Source organism: Mobula hypostoma, chromosome 2 (genome assembly GCF_963921235.1).
Source record: "Mobula hypostoma chromosome 2, sMobHyp1.1, whole genome shotgun sequence".
NCBI classification, from domain to species: Eukaryota; Metazoa; Chordata; class Chondrichthyes; order Myliobatiformes; family Myliobatidae; genus Mobula; species Mobula hypostoma.
The window spans coordinates 196,698,350-196,715,831 of NC_086098.1; the positions used below are offsets into that span (position 1 = coordinate 196,698,350).

General features: G+C 37.8%; 1 protein-coding gene across 2 annotated transcripts in view; it reads right to left on the reverse strand.

The window, feature by feature from the left end:
* Positions 1 to 8,429: 8,429 nt before the first annotated feature.
* LOC134342785 (uncharacterized) overlaps positions 8,430 to 17,482 on the reverse strand; it is a 98,599-nt gene continuing 89,546 nt past the window's right edge. For both annotated transcript variants that reach the window (XM_063041359.1, XM_063041358.1), the window contains one exon: positions 8,430 to 13,051. In XM_063041359.1, the coding sequence (XP_062897429.1) occupies positions 12,602 to 13,051 (450 nt within the window). In that variant the 3' untranslated portion in view covers positions 8,430 to 12,601. The remainder of the gene's footprint in view (positions 13,052 to 17,482) is intronic.

Below are 17,482 nucleotides of genomic sequence, written 5' to 3' on the forward strand. Positions count from 1 at the left end.
GTCACTCAGTAGCCACCTACGAACAGTCAACAGAAATGCAGAAATATAACTGTAATCAGTCATCCTCAGATAGGACGGACAACCAATCAATACATGCCTGGAGCGCACTCTCGGGGTAGTGATACAGGCTGATACCATAAGGCCATTTAACAGATTCTTAGATAGGCACATGGATGTAAAGAAAATGGAGGGTTAGTCAGGAAGAAAGGTTAGATTGCTCGCGGAGCAGATTTAACATCGTGGGCCAAGAAGTCTGTACTGTGCTGTACCATTATATGTTCTATGCTCTAAACCAAATATTGTTGAAAAGTATGCATTACCATGTGAACTGTATAATCATTAAAAATTATTGAAAAGGTGTGGCTATGCTTCTATTCTCTGATCTCAGTTCAGATCTTAAATCCGTTAGCCAGTGATGAAGTTTCTGGGTTGGAAACATTGACTGTTCATTTCCCTCCATACAGGCTGCCTGACCTACTGAGTTCCTCCAGCATTGTGTGTGTGTGTGTGTGTGTGTGTGTGTGTGTGTGTGTGTGTGCGTCTCCAGATTTCCAGCTTCTGCAATATCTCTTGTGTCTCTAACTTGGGGATGCTGAATCGAAGGGAAAAGCATTGATCAAAAACTTGAAACATGCATGGTAGTGCCTATAACTTTTCTACATTATAGAGTACCTGTAGTCAAACATTGGACTTTCAAGTTGACCTAAAGTAGTCATAGTCATAGTCATAGTCATATTTTATTGATCCTGGGGGGAAATTGGTTTTCGTTACAGTTGCTCCATAAATAATAACTAGTAATAGAACCATAAATAGTTAAATAGTAATATGTAAATTATGCCAGTAAATTATGAAATAAGTCCAGGACCAGCCTATTGGCTCAGGGTGTCTGACCCTCCAAGGGAGGAGTTGTAAAGTTTGATGGCCACAGGCAGGAATGACTTCCTATGACGCTCTGTGTTGCATCTCGGTGGAATGAGTCTCTGGCTGAATGTACTCCCGTGCCCACCCAGTACATTAGGGTGAAGTGATCTTTGTACTTTGGAACCAAATGAGAAATGCTATCAGTAGGCAATCATACAAATGAGCATGGAATGAGAAGGGAATGGCTGATTCTTAAAGATAAACTTGTGGAAAACAAAATCATTATCCTTTTTGTCTACATTACTATAATTAGGAATGGGAAGCAACTTATATTTTATTACCTAACATCTATGTTTTGTGGAATGTAGTTTAAAAATCTATTGGAAAGAAATGAAAGAAAAGTATTTTTTGGCAAATGCCTGACTCAGGGAACAACCTTATTTTTATGGCATGGTGTAGAATATAGAGATCATTATGTAGAAGAAATAAACAGATTGCTAAATTATCCAAACAGAACAAGCTTTTCACACTGACAGGTTTTTTGTTTACTTTTTGGAGTGTGATGGGTGTGAAAAGCTGCCTTATATCCAGAACCCTTTAATCTCCCTAACTTCTTTAGTTGGATAAGGGTCCAGATTGTTGTTATTGTTTTGTTTTAGTTTTCCTTACACTTGCCTTTGTGTTGGTATTATATTTACTAACCACAAAGTTCTAAACTCAAACTAAGAATCTAAGCCCTATCGGATATAAATAGCCATGACTACTCTTAATGAAGAGAGATTATATTGTAACTACCCAATCTTCAAAGACTAGTTCACTTCCCTGTTTATTCTCCATGTCGAGTTTTGCTGCCAATACCCACTATTTGAGTGCTGGGTCCTCTCTTCCTACCAAGGAGAAGACACTTCCAGCTAACCAAGAAGTTTAAGCGCAGTTCACTTATTTTCAGTGACACAAGTTTAAATTCAAACAACAGTCTTAAAACACATTTAAAATGCACAGAGGATTTCTATCTTATAAAACATTTCCAAATCATAAACCATTTTTAAAACACGAAGGATTTCTAAAACTCAGGTACAATTCTTATAAACTCAAACTTTCTAAACTTTCTTATTGCACATTTTGAACATTGGGAATGCCAGGCAGGATAATGAAGTGCTCCTCTTGCAGGATGTGGGAAGGCAAGGAGACCTCCAATATCCCTGATGACTACATCTGCAAGAAGTATTTGCAGCTGCAGCTTCTGTGTCAGGAGTTAGAGCTGAAACTGAACGAACTCCGGATCATTCAAGAGACTGAGGGATTGATAAACAGGACGTAAGAGAGGTAGTTACATTCAAGATGCAGGACACAAGTATCTGGGTGACCGCCAGGAGGAGGGAGGAGGAAAGAGGATAGACAGTCACTACAGGTACAGTTCTGCTCACCGAATTATAGGAAAGATGTCAATAAAATTGAGAGAGTACAGAGGAGATTTATAAAATGTTGTCTGGCTTTTATCTCCCAAGTTACAGAGAAAGGTTGAACATGTTAGGTCTTTATTCTTTGGAGCGTAGAAGGTTGAGGAGGGACTTGATAGAGGTATTTAAGATTATGAGGGGGATAGATATAGCTGACGTGGATAGGCTTTTTCCATTGAGAGTGGGGGGATTCAAACAAGAGGACATGAGTTGAGAGTTAAAGGGCAATAGTTTAGGGGTAACATGAGGGGGAACTTCCTTACTCAGAGAGTGGTAGCTGTGTGGAGCGAGCTCCAGCAGAAGTGATAGAGGCAGGTTCGATGTTGTCGTTTGAAGTTAAATTGGATAGATATATGGACAGGAAAGGAATGGAGGGTTATGGGCTGAGTGCAGCTGGTGGGACTAGGTGAGAGTAAGAGTTCGGCACAGACTAGAAGGGCCGAGATGGCCTGTTTCCATGTGGTAATTGTTATATAGTTATATGGTTATATGGTTACAGGGTACCTCTATGGCTGTTCCCCTCAACAACAGGAATACCACTTGGGATACTGTTGGGGAGGGTGATCTCGCAGAGGAACGCCACTGCTGTCACGTCTCTGACACTGAGTCTGGCTCTGTGGGGAAGTGGGGAGTAAGGTGAGCTGTAGTGATCAGGGATTCATTGGTTAGAGGTACAGGAAGGAGATTCTGTGGATGAGAGTGAGATTCCCAGATGGTATGTTACTCCCAGGTGCTAGAGTCAGGGACGTCTCAGATCAAGTTTACAGCATTACTATGTGGGAGCGTAAGCAGCCAGATGACATGGGTAGGAGGAGTGACGAGCTCCTGCAAAGTGAGTTCAGGGAATTAAGTGCAAACCTCAAGGGCAGGACATCCAGGATTGTGGTCTCAGGACCACTACTCATGGTGCGTGTTAGCGAGGCTAGAAATAGAAATATCCCACAATTTAACATGTGGCTAAGGAGATGGTGCAAGAGGGGGGCTTCTGATTTTTGGATCATTGGGCTCTCTTCCAGGGAAGGTGGGACCTGTACAGAAGGCAAAAGGCACCGAAGCATTCGGGCTCTCACAACCAGACTATGTAATAGTTTCTTCCCCCGAGCCATCAGACTCCTCAATACCCAAAGCCTGGACTGACACCAAGCTACTGTCCTCTACTGTGCCTATTGTCTTGTTTATTGTAATGCCTGCACTGTTTTGTGCACTTTATGCAATCCTGGATAGGTCTGTAGTCTAGTGTAGTTTTTGTGTTGTTTTACATAGTTCAGTGTAGTTTTTGTATTGTTTCATGTAGCATCATGGTCCTGAAAAACATTGTCTAGTTTTTACTGTGTACTGTACCAGCAGTTATGGTTGAAATGACAATAAAAAGTGACGACCTGACTTGAGAAGGAACAATTTGTACCTGAACTAGGAAAGACCAATTTTGATGGTATCAGAAAGGATCTGGCAAATGTGGATTCGGGCAGGTTGTTTTCTGCCAAAGGTGTACTGGGTAAGTGGGAGGTCTTCAAAAGTGAAATTTTGAGAGTACAGAGTTTGGATGTTGCTGTCGGAATAAAAGGCAAAGATAACAGGTTTAGGGAGCCTTGGTTTTCTAGAGATACAGAGGCCCTGGTTAAAAAAATGAAGAAGGGACATAGCAGGTGTAGGCAGGCAGGAACAAATGAAGTATTTGAGGAGTATAAAAATGCAAGAGAAGAAATAAATCAGGAGGGCTAAAAGAAGGCATAAGGTTGCTGTAGCAGATAAGGTGAAGGAGAATCCTAAGAGCTTCTGTAGATATATTAAGAACAAAAGGATAACAAGGCACAAAATTGGTTCCGTGGAAGATCAGAGTGGTAATCTATGTGTGCAGCTGTAAGTGATGGGGAGATCTTAAATGCTTTTTTTTTGCATCAGGATTTACTGGGGAGATGGACATGGAGTCTATAGAAGTGAGACAAAGCAGTAGCAAAGTCATGGACCCAATACAGATTACAGAGGAGGAGGTGCTTTCTGTCTTGAGGCAAATTAGACCATAAGACCATAAGATATAGGAGCAGAATTAGGCCAATTGGCCCATCGAGTCTGCTCCACCATTTCATCATGGCTATTCTAATTTTCCTCTCAGCCCCAATTTCTTGCCTTCTCCCCATGTCCCTTCATGTTCTGACCAATCAAGAATCTATCAACCTCTGCCTTAAGTATACATAATGACTTGGCATCCCCAATTGCCTGTGGCAATGAATAAGGGTGGATAAATTCCCAGGGCCTGACAAGGTGTTTTCTCAGACCCTGTGGGAGGCTAGTGAAGAAATTTCAGGGACATTAGCAGAGATAGTTAAAACATCCTTAGCCACAGGTGAGATGGCAAAGGATTGGAGGATAGCTAATGTTTTTCCATTGTCGAAGAAATGCTCTCAGAGTAAGCCGGGAGATTTCAGGCCAGTACCCTGACATCATAGTGGCAAAATTATTGGAAGATATTTTAAGGGACCGGATATGTAAGTATTTAGATAGACAACAACTGATTAAGGATAGTCAACATGGCTTTGTGTGTGGTAGGTTGTGTCTAAGCAATCTCTTGGAGCTTTCGAGGAAGTTACCAGGAAAGCTGATGAAGGCACTTCAGTGGGTATCGTACACATAGACTTCAGCAAGGCCTTTGACAAGGTCCCACATGGGAGGTTGATCAAGAAGGTTCAATCACTTAGCATTCAAGATGAGGTCATAAATTAGATTCAACATTAGTTTAATGGGAAAAGCCAGAGAGTGGTAGTAGATGGTTGCTTCTTTGACTGGAGGCCTGTGACTTGGACACAGGGATTAGTACTGGGCTTGTTGTTGTTTGTCATCTATATTAATGATTTGGATGATAATATGGTAAATTAGATCAGCAAATTTGTGGATGGCACAAAGATTGGGTGTGTGGTGGACATTGAAGAAGACTATCATGGCTTGCAGGAGGAACTGGACTAGCTGGAAATATGGACTGAAAAATGGCAGATGTCCCCAGGTGGCGGTTTGCGGAATGCTCTGCAGATATTTTACTTTGCAAGTTTTCCATAAAGTTTCACAACCATTGGTTTCAGACCAAGATATTATGGCAAAATTTGGATATAGCAAAAGTGTTTTTTTGCCTTTGTTATATTTTTGAGCTCTGTTTGGCAGATTTTCTTAAGCCTTGAAGTAAATTTTGTAAGAAGTTTTCCCTTTATTGCACTATGATCTATTTTCTTTGCTTGTTGATATCCCAGATAATTATACGTTTCATATTCATCCATCAGTTGTATTGTATCCTGCTGCTTTGCTTTATATTCTACTAGCTCTATTGCACCATTCATGTTTAATGTTCTGTACTTACCTAGTCCAAAGTTCACGTTAATATATCTTTAGAAAATAGTTTACTGTGTTGAATTAATTGCTTTAGATTTACTGATGTAGGAGCGTATAATTTAAAATCATCCATGTATAGAAGGTGAGTCAATGTATAATTTGCTTGGTTGACTGATTTGATATCCTATTTTTGTCCGATTCAGTAAATTCAGAGTGGATTTAAAGCTAGGCAACACCATAGAGGCTTAGAGAGTCACCCTGGAAATTAAGTCAGTTTATTTTGATAATAGTAGTTTTTCTCTTTTGGTTGTTAATAGAAAGGGTGATTATTGTATGTCAATGCTTCATATTATTATAATTATTATTACTAATTGTTTTTCAAGCATTGCAAAAGAACTCAAAAGATTTAATGAATTACTTTAAAATATTACATTAAGGAAATCCAGCAACTGCAGTTCTGTACACTAGTATTTATTTCATTGCACAAATATACAAGGAGAAAATTACATTTGAATGGTGTCTTTCCAATCCGTGGGCATCTTAACAATTTACCACCAATAATGTACTTCTGAAATGTAATCACTATCGCAAAATGAAGAGTTAAAACAGTTATGTATGCATAATAAGATCCCAATAGAAAGATGTTAAATGATCTTTCTGGTGACATTAGCTGAGGTGTGAATAGAGGCCAGAAACTGAGAAGTTTCCTTTGCTCTCCAGGTGCCATGAATCTTTTCTATCAACCAGTAGTGAGATGGAGTCTGGGTTTGAAGACCTTTCCAAAAGCGTTTGCCTCCACCAGTGCAGACTCCTTCACCTGATTAGATGCTCAAATGTCTGCGGCAGGTTTTACACCCATTACCTTCCGACGATGATAAAAGTGTGCTTCTACTGAGCTAAGACTAAAGTTGATAGGTCACTGCCAGAGCTTTGATTTTACTCTATATATGCAACTGTATACGAATGTGTCACAAATGACGGCAGATATAGGAATCTGGAACAACACATAAACAGCCTTGGAGGAACTCAAAGGGTCAGGTAGTACACATGGAGGGTATTGGATCAGATGAAGGGTTAGTCCAGATGAAAAGTTTCGACCTGAAACACTGACTGTCCACTTCCCTTCATAGACTCTGCCCGACCCATTAATTTCCACCAGTATTCTTTGTATATTAATACGGTGGTGCGAGTAAGTTTGTGAACCCTATAGAATTTTCTCTATTTCTGCATAAATATGACCTAAAAGGTGATCAGATCATCAGGTAGGTCCTAAAACTAGATAAAGAGAACTCAATTAAATAAATAACATAAAATCATTATACTTATTTATTTATTGAGAAAATGATCCAATATTACGTGCATTTGTTGGAAAAATTATGTAAACCTCTGGGATATTACCTTCTACAAAAGCTTGTTGGAGCCAGGTGTTCCAATCAATGAGATGAGATTGGAGGTGTGGGTTGTAGTGGTGCCCTGCCCTTTAAAAACACACACACAAAGTCAGGCTACTGACAGAGCCTGCTCTTCTCAAGAAAGATCTGTTTATGTGCACTAGGCCTTGATCAAAATGACTTTCAGAAGACCTTAGCAGTAGAATTGTAGAGATGCATGAAGCTAGAAAAGGCTACAAAAGCATTTCTAAAGACCTAAGTGGTCATCAGTCAACAGTAGGAGAAATTGTCAACAAATGGAGGAAACTCGGTACTATTGCTACTCTCCCTAGGAGTGGGCATCTTGCAAAAATCACACCAAGAGCACAACATGCAATGCTGAAGAAGGTGAAAAAGAACCCAAGGGTAACAGCAAAAGACCTGCAGAACTCTCTAGAACTTGCTAAGGTCTTTGTTCATGTGTCCACTATAAGAAAAGCACTGAATAAAAACGGTATTCATGGAAGGACACCATGGAGGAAACCACTGCTCTCCAAAACAAAACATTGCTGCACCTCCCAAGTTTGCAAAATACCACCTGGATGTTCTACAATGCTTCTGGGACAATGTTCTGTGGACTGATGAGACAAATGTTGAACTTTTTGCCAGAAATGCACTTTGCTATGTTTGGGGGGTTGGGGGAGGGGGGGGAACAGCACTGCACACCAATGCCAAAACCTCATCCCAACTATGAGGCATTGTGGAAGCAGTATCATGGTTTGGGGCTGCTTTGCTGCCTCGGGGCCTGGACAGCTGCAATCGTTCAGGGAACAACGAATTCAAAATTGTGTTAAGACATTTTACAGGAGAATGTCAGGGTAGCAGTCCATCACCTGAAGTATAATAGAAGTTGGATAACGCAACAAGACAATGATTCAAAAGATGACAGTAAATCAACAACAGAATGGTTTGAAAAGAAGAAAATTTGTGTTTTGGGATGGCCAAGTCAAATGCTAACCTTAATCCTGTAGAACTGTTGTGGAAGGACCTGAAGCAAGCAGTTCATGCAAGGAAGCCCACCAAAACATCCCAGAGTTGAAGCAGCTTTGTAAAGAGGAATGCCCTAAAATTCCTCCAAGCCGATGTGCAGGACTGATCAACAGTTACCAGAAATATTTGATTGAAATTATTGCTATACAAGGGGGTCACACCAGTTCCTGAAAGCAAAGGTTAACATACTTTCCACAACAAATGCATGTAATATTGGTTAATTTTCTTCAATAAATAAATGAACATGTATATTTTTGTGTTATTTATATATTAGGGTTCTCTTTATCTAGTTTTAGGACTTACGTGAAGATCTGATCACATTATAGGTCATATTAATGCAGAAACAAAGAAAATTCTACAGGGTTCACACATTTTCTAGCACCACTGTACCAATGTGCATAAAACACAATATATCCCTTCTATGGCTGCATGGGTTGTTATGCATGGCAGAAATTGCCAAAATGAGGTAGACTTTTATTTCACTTGGATTCTGAAGCCATATTATTGAACACAAATAAACAAAATCTCCAACTACAATTGTTGTACAGAATTATAAAGGTAGGCATTGATATATTTAAGAGGCAAAGCTAACTGTCGATATAAAGGTAAAAAAATTATTGAAAATGTTTTTATTTTTTAAAGCAACAAACACCTGCTGCTTTGCTACTTATGTTCTTCACTCCAGTGTATCACTGCAACATTTCTTCTACATGAAATATGCAAACTATCTACGCAGATGCATAGCCTAGATTTTTGGTCAGCTTTCTCTATGTTTGATTCAGTTATGATTTATTTTATTTTCTCATTTTGAAGTTTGATTAGCAGTATGTAATTTTAAAGATTTTGAAAATTCTACTTTGATACAAATTCCTTATACTGAATTCTACTATGTAAACAATTGAACATAATTTTGTGAAGAATATACCTCCAACAGAATCATAAAAATAGCATTTAAAATTGCAATAACAGTTAATATGATATATAAAAAACTTTATTAGGCATTTTTGCAGACCATGTTTTCAGTCTTAAAATTTGTGGCCTGGAAATTGGACTATTACTTTACACATTTATATGAATTCTCCACGGAAAAAATATTTCAGTTGATTAAACATGACCAATTTTTTTTGTAGAAAACTACATCCAAATTAAAGAAAGGGTTTTAAAACCTTGCCGTTACACTTCCAAACAGAACAAGTCACCTACAGCCCAAACTGAGGTAAAGATAACATTCCTGGTTTGAGACTTTTAACTGAGCTAAATAATAAATAATTTAAAATGGCACTTAAGGAATATTATACAAAATCGATGTGAAATCAGATATTTTGCACAATGGTGCTTTTACTCATTTCAAAGGCAGCAAGTCACATAACTTAGATCCAGTTATTACTTTGGTCTTCTTATTCAGAAAAAGAGTCTGAAAAAATTAGTTGTTCTAAAATAATTCAACAAATATTTAAGTTCTTTCTTCTCACTCTTTAAGCTACAATTTTAAGTACAGTAAAAGGCCGGTAATCTACCTTCCTATTATTCAGCACAAGGCTCACCTGCTTCTATTTCTCAAGTTCCTTTTAAACTTGTCAGCACGCTGTTGCCTGCATTCTTTTTAAGCTCACTGTGCCTCTGTTCCTACATTTCCATTAGCTTACCACATTTTGTTTCCTGTAAAACCAATTGGCTCATGGGAAAAATTTAACATAAAAAAAGAGTATTTAAAATGTAATCGTGTATTAAAAAGACTAGTATTTAATAGTGTGACAAACCTGCCAGTTGAGACCACCGAAGTCCAGATGTTGCAGGACTGTCATATTTTCACTATTCATTTATTTAGCAATAGACCGCAGAGAAGGCCCTTCCAGCACTTCGAGCTGCACTGCCTACATAACCCCTAACAAACCCAATTAACCTAATCACAGAACAATTTACATTGACCAATTAACCTACTCAGTACGCCTTTGGACTGTGGGAAGAAACTGGAGCACTTGGGGAGTACCCAGTCATTCAATGGGGATGTGCAGACTCCTTGCAGATGGTGTCGGAACTGAACTTTGAACTTCGGAATGCCCTGACCTGCAACAGCATAGTGCTAACTGTTATGCTACCATGGCACCCTAATATATGACAATTTTGAGCTATAATAAATTGTGATGTGATATGTTAGATTTATTATTTTAGTAGACTAAAGCAATTCAAGATATCACTTTTATAATATAAAATGTAAATAAATTACTTCGTTGGACCATTTAAGCTAATAAAACATGCCAGTTTAATTTTCAGCAAATTTTCAGTTAATACCTTGTGCGTTTACATACTGTTTTCAAACTAGGAAGCCTAAATGTTGGTCCTGTATATTTATTTTGTTCATCATTACCTTTATTTATCCCTACTACTCTGTACAAACAACATTACAAAAGTTAAAATGTGATACAATCAGTGAAGTAGAAACTGCAGAAGATGTCCTTTCATTGATAATCATGGGGAAATTCATTACCGTTATAGAAAGGCAATGCCAAATAAACTATTTCCAAAGCACTTTTATACAGAACAAGTAATTTTCAAATTGTTGAGTTGAAAGTAAAATTTTGTGTGCCACCTTTCACTGAACCTAGTCCAGGCCTAATTTTCACTCTCTCAACACTTGAACCATTCTCTTTTGCAGCTGCACAACTCGTAATATCACCTTGGCACTGCTGCCACAGCTGCTCCATAAAGTTGAGTAGCCTTTGAGGTCTAAACCAAAGGAGAGGGAAGGCAAGGCCTTGTTGCTTGAATGTCCTTTTGGCCTCCTGACTGCTCAAATTGCCAGGTATTTAAATATTTCCACAATCAGAAGCATTTATAAACAAGTGAAAGACATTTAAATAATTATTAAAAGTGGTACATTCACTTAAAACTGCACTAATGTAAATTAAAAACTAACACTATTTAAAATAAAAGAAACCGTGATGAAGGTTGGAGACCCCAGTCAAATGAATGGAGCTGTGCTGGATGTGCCATCTACAGCTGATGTAAAGTGCATTGGGGTCCTCAGCTCAGCATTTTGGGGAATACCCTGGAGTGGGCAATGAGACCACTGATGCATTGAGAGGTCAAATTTCCAATGCATTATGTAAAACTGCATTGCAATGTGCAGATAAAGAAGTCTAGAAATTGCTCACACGTTCACTCACACAGATGCACACACTATCTCTACAGAACCACTAGTTAATGAATATTTAAAGAGAATCATCCATTTGCCTTTGCACTGTACTACAAAGCAACTAATTTCACTTCATCTAAATCAGTGATAATTCTGAATAACACTCTCCTAATGGTCCTGATTAAACCGATGCAAACTGCCACACTAGAGTATTTACTTAAATGCAATGTACAATAACTAATACAAAATGTTGTCACCCTACCTTTGAACACACAACCTGTGTGCATGCCTTCTCACTGGGAGCACAATATGGAGAAACATCTATAAACAATCTACCAGACTCAATATTTTTACATTGTTTTCAAATGAAGTTTAAATTATTTTCAGAGAGAAAAAAACTTATATTAATTAACCACTAAAACTGTCCTGGTGTAGAAAAATGGTATTGACCAACCAGTAATTACATGAAATGCTTCACCTTAAATAACATACCAATGTATTTTAATTCTTGAGAAAATCCTGTAATAAATTTCCATATGATTTTTGCTTAAAAGATGTTATAACTTTTCTTGATACTTTACGATTTCCAAGAAGTGTCCACCAGATACTAAGACCTTCTCCTGCTGTATCTTGGATCAAATGTGTGGCATAAACTCATGTTGAAACATTTATGTGTAGCCACAGTGTCTTAAGTTTAATTAAAATGTTGGACTTCATGAGTGCTTTCCTATCTGATTTGAATAAAAGCTCAGGGAGACAAACACCATGCTAAAACTAAAATTCTATGGGAGGAGGTACTTAATCTGCTAAAGATGATGTTGCACCTGTGGTCATTTTATGGTGGTTTTCATGTTCTGGTGTAGGTATTTGAATTCAACAGGAAATTTTGCCACAAGTTTCTGTTGGCAAGATGGACACAAAAACTAGCATAACTTTCAGCAAAATTTCAATGTAGAAACAATTCAGAAATTGAATCAACAAGTCGATGACTAAATTACTGACCATGACTAGTTTATAATGAAGATGAATTACACCTTTGAAGGCTATTAACAATAAAGATGCTGGTCCAGAAATGATAACTGCTGATACTTGCAGGGAATGCTTAATAAACATCCTGTTTTTAGCTCTTACCATGACGTCAAAGTAGGCTTAAGTTTTATTTGACATTACCCTGTTTATTCCTTTAAGTGCTCAAGTATGACAGCAGTAATCTCAAAGTCCATTGTATATCCCAGCAACTGAATTTAAAAATTAAAGGATATCTCATAAGGTGAAAGTCTCAACATATCTAAAATGATCAAATTATGTTGTACTATTTTATGCGACTTCTTTTGAAAAAGATCTTAATTTGTCAATAAAGTATTATTTGGTTCAGATATAACAACTGCACTATCCTCACAAAAACCCTAGAATCCTGTTATAAAGACGTCTTTGCCATCATCAGATGTCATACCGTGTGTTGAAGTACGACTCTGTTGTAGTTCATTGATACTCTCATAATAATTTTCTGTTTGCCTCTCATGAGCTACGTTTAGTGCTTTATTTCTCTTCCATTTTATATTGATTGCTTCGTAACCTGGCTCTGCTTCTTCTTCATTTTCATCTTCATGCTGGAACTTTATTTGCCAGGTCCTTTCATTAACTGGAACATAAGCAGGTTTCTCTCCCAGGAGTTGACTGCCTGTGTGCCAGCGTGGACTCTTGATTGATTCATAATCAGATTCTTCTTCATTTATATTCCCTGTCGACCAGGAGTAGAATTTTGCATTGTCTTCTCTTTGAAGTCCCATATTTACTGGTAAAGGCATTTTCTTTCTGAAACCTTTTTTTGCCACCTTAGAGTACATTCCAGCAATCTGTAAGAGAACATGTATATTTATCAGATTTTGTGCAAAGTGATCAAGAACTTATAACTGGTGAAATATGAAGTTCATATTACCGGATATCTGATACCAGAAGTGTTGGCTGATGTCCTTTTCTGATATTTGCATTGATATAAAGTTCATTGTAGGTATAAATTCTTTAAAGTTCCTTAATCCATAATTAATTAAAACATTGATATCAAGTTCCATTGCCACTAATTTTCATGTAGGCAATAAACAATGCTAAATGAACGCAGATTACAATAGCAGAAAAAAAACAATTCCTGATCCGTTATGTTTAAATACCTCAATTTCAGAGCACTTATTCTTCCTTCTATCAAACACAAACAATGACTACCTGGAGTTGTGGCATCATTCTAAATGTAGATATTTAGAAATACAGCATAAACTGAATTGATGTCATACCTAAAAAAATAATGCCTGGAATAATGACTGTATTTTATATAGGATTCCCAAAATGTTAGGAAGTGTTTTCATTCCAATATTTATACAGTTCCCTTGTGTGAAGGATGATTGATTAGGCAATAGCCTTTTGGTAGATTCGGCTCACGGCTGTGTGAACTGACAGATAGTTAAAAACAATGGGAAGTCTCTGGTGAACTTACTGTACTGAGTCTATAATTGTTAAATCATTTGGGATTCGTGGATTGTCAATGATGTATAAATTCATTATATTTTTTAAATCCAATGGCCTCATTCATTAGAAAGCAGATCATTGATATCATTTATCATCATAAATCTTAGATATTTCATATGCTATATCTCTAATGTGCTCATGCAACTGACTGCTTGTTCTAGTTCACTTGGAAATTACCTGAGAAATGAGGCAAAAATACAAAAGATCCCTGATCACTGGCCAACCATAGCAGAGGATTGAGGACACATCTCCCCAATATTACACAGGGAAATTCCATTAATATTTGGCTTTATTGTTGGAACCTATGACTCTAAGACTCACATAACAGAAACCACCAATTCTAGCCTATAAGATTTGACTCAACAATTGTTAATGACATACACTTTCTGAAAAGTTGTTTTCTAAAGTGGAAAATGATATATTATTCTCTCTTGCTATTCTGCCTTCAATTATAGTACATAATTGGACTGTCCACCTGCCTTTGTCTTTACGTACAGTGTTGCAGAGGTATCAGTTACCTATGAAAAACAGCCTTGTTTACACAATTTCACCCCTGATCTCACAACACTAAAATAAAATCACATGTAATCTGCCCTTTTATGAATTAAATGGTGGCTATTGAGATTCCTTGGTGTACCAAACTGGAACAATATCAGAGTATGTGTTAATACACAGTATTTTATTTCCCCAGTAGAACACTGCTAGTAAACCATCTTTAGTGTTCCTGTGGGAAAGTGATTTTGGCTCCAGTTTTTTAAAACATATATTTTATAACAAAGATAAGCTTCCAAAAGAAAATCGAGTAATTTCCATGTTAAGAGTTTATTTGTTTAATTTCTGTCATTAGAGCATGTCCAAATGACTTAAAACTTAACTTGTTATGCATGAACTAGTTGAATTTAAAAATATTTATTGCTATAAATACAAAATACTGATAAGATTCAAATCAAATAATTGGATCAATAACTGATTACTTGAATCAATTATTTTGCTGCATTAAAAAAAAGCAATCCTACAAAATGCAGGAAATACACAACAAACTAATCAACATATGTCAAGAAAAAGTGCCAAACCAACAAATTAGGTTTGCAAAGGAACCACATTTTTTCTAAATTAACTCCATATTTTTCTATTGGCTCAGAAAAGAGTAGTAAAAACTATGCTTCCCCTTTCACTTTTTAACCTATTGTTCCCTCACTATTCCAGGTTCCAGGCTAATTTGGAAGTTCACATTGACCTGATCTATCTAGATAAGAGGCCCAAAACTGCTCACAGTACTTCAAATGTGCTTTGACCAATACCTTAAAGAGCCTCATCATTATATCTTTACTTTCGTATCCTAGTCCTCTCGAAATGAATGCTAATGTTGCACTTGCTTTCCTTACCACCGACTCAACCCCTGCCAGTTAACCTTTGTGGAATGTTACACGAGGACTCCCAAATTCCTTTCTACATCTGTTTTCTGAATTTGATCTCCGCTTAGAAAATAGTCTTCATTGAAATTATTTCAGAATTTAATTGAGGACTCTAGGCTATAGGCACAAGATATAGGTGAGATCTGTATTACTAATTAGCATTATTTATATATGTAGCCAGCTAGCTAGTCATTAACAATGTAACAAGTGAAGTTTTAGTTCTTTCCGAGACGCTTCAATGAGACTATCAATGCAAATGCCTACAAAGAGAGTAAATTACTTTGCCCTGAAGGTACAACGGAAAGTAAAGCAGTGGAAGGCCATTCTGCCCATCAAGCACTCTACTATTCCATCAGATCATTAGAGAACATCTCAATTAATTTTATTGTCCAGCCCAGTCATCAAATAGCTTGGTTCCTTTTGCGTACAAAACTTTAATTGACAATGATTAATACATTCAACGGTTGAGCATCCAGAGATACTTGGGACAGAGAATTCCAAAGGTTCATAGAATGAAAACAATTTTAGATCCTCATTCAGGGAAAGAAACCTGTCAGCATCTCTAATGGGTCATACACTGTCATTCAAAGCTAACATACTATTTATGTGACAAACAAGAGAAAGCCTGCAGATGCTGGAATTCAAAGTAATACACACAAAACGCTGGAGGAACTCAGTAGGCCATTCAGCATCTATATAAACGAGTAAACAGTTGGCGTTTCAGGCTGAGACCCATCATGAGGATTGGATAAAAAGAGATTAGAAGTTGAAGAAAGAAGGTGGGTGGAGGAGAGGAAGAAGGTCAAGGTAGTAGTTGATAGGTGAAACCGGGAGAAGGGGAGCAGGAAGGGTAAAGTAAAGAGCTGGGAAGTTGATTGGTGAAAAAGAAAAAGGGCTGGGAAAGGGGGATATCTAAGAGAACAGAAGGCCATGGAAGAAAGGAAAGGAGGAGGAGCACCAGAGGGAGATGATGGGCTGGTACGGAGAAAAGCTGAGGAGGGAAGTGGGAATGGGGAATGGAGAAGGAGAAGTGGGGAGGCAATATCAGAAGTTCGAGAAATCGATGTTCATGCCATGAGGTTGGACGCTACCCAGGCGGAATATAAGGTGTTGCTTCTCCAACCTGAGGGTAGCCTCTTCGCGGCAGTAGAGGAGGCCATGGACTGACATGTCAGAATGGGAACGGGAAGTAGAATTGAAATGGGCGGCCACCAGGAGATCCCGCTTTTTCTGGCAGATGGAGCATAGGTGGTCGGCAAAGCGGTCTCCCAATCTACGTTGGGTTTCACTGATGTTCCTGTATATATAATCTATAGCTTTCCCAGTTCCACCTATCACCTACTACCTTGTACTTCTTCCTCTCCTCCCCCACCTTCTTACTATGACTACTAATCTCTTCTCCCAGTTCTGAAGAAGGTTCTTGGCCCAAAAAGTTGACTGTTTACTCTTCTGCATAGATGCTGCCTGGACTGATGATTTCTTCCAGCATTTTGTGTGTATACCGTTTCTGTGCTGTCCTAATTGCTCGTTGTGATTCATGTGTTGCTATGCACAAAAACATCTTCAAAGGACTTGGGTGTCCTCGTTTAAATTATTCAAAACACAGGTTTGGAATGTTGGCTTCTCGAGAGTTTTAATTTAACATCTCAGAAGTAATGAATTAACATACGTTAGATATAGTATGGATGACTTCATTAATGATATAATTCTTGTCATCAATATCAGTGATTTACACGTTTATTAAAACTTAACTGTTGGAGGAGTATTGTTGTTATTCTGTGTTTGTTAGTCTACGATTTCCTACTGTTAGGCCATGTAAAGGCATGGATTTAAGACTACACACAAGTAATCAACTAGGCGGTTCAAAAAATTCTGAATACAGATGGCTGTTATAATGTAGAATTCTCTACCATTCGCTGTTGGTTTATAGTCTCTATAAGGAAGTTATTTGGAAAAAAAAGAATACCAATGATGGCATGCTGTTCCTTTTTATATCTTGTGGTGCATTGGGGGACATTTTTTGCTGTTTCTATAACATGTGTCTGCTTTTTACAAAGCTGATTTGTTAGCTCGATGCTCAACCCAGCACAGATGGAACTCGTGTAAGCAGCTGGCCAGATTTGAACTTGGGACCATTTGCCTCGAAGTCAACTGCTAATGCCACTACACCACCAGTTGGCTTAGAGATAGTATAGGGGCTTAGAAAAAGATGCAGACCGATTAAGGCACTTTTGTACTACAGCATTCTACAATATTTAGATAATTATATCACTGTTAAGTCTTTGTTTGCCTTTCTAATAATTGGGTACTTGGTTGTGTTAAACTAATCTTATCATAATTTACGAAGAGAAA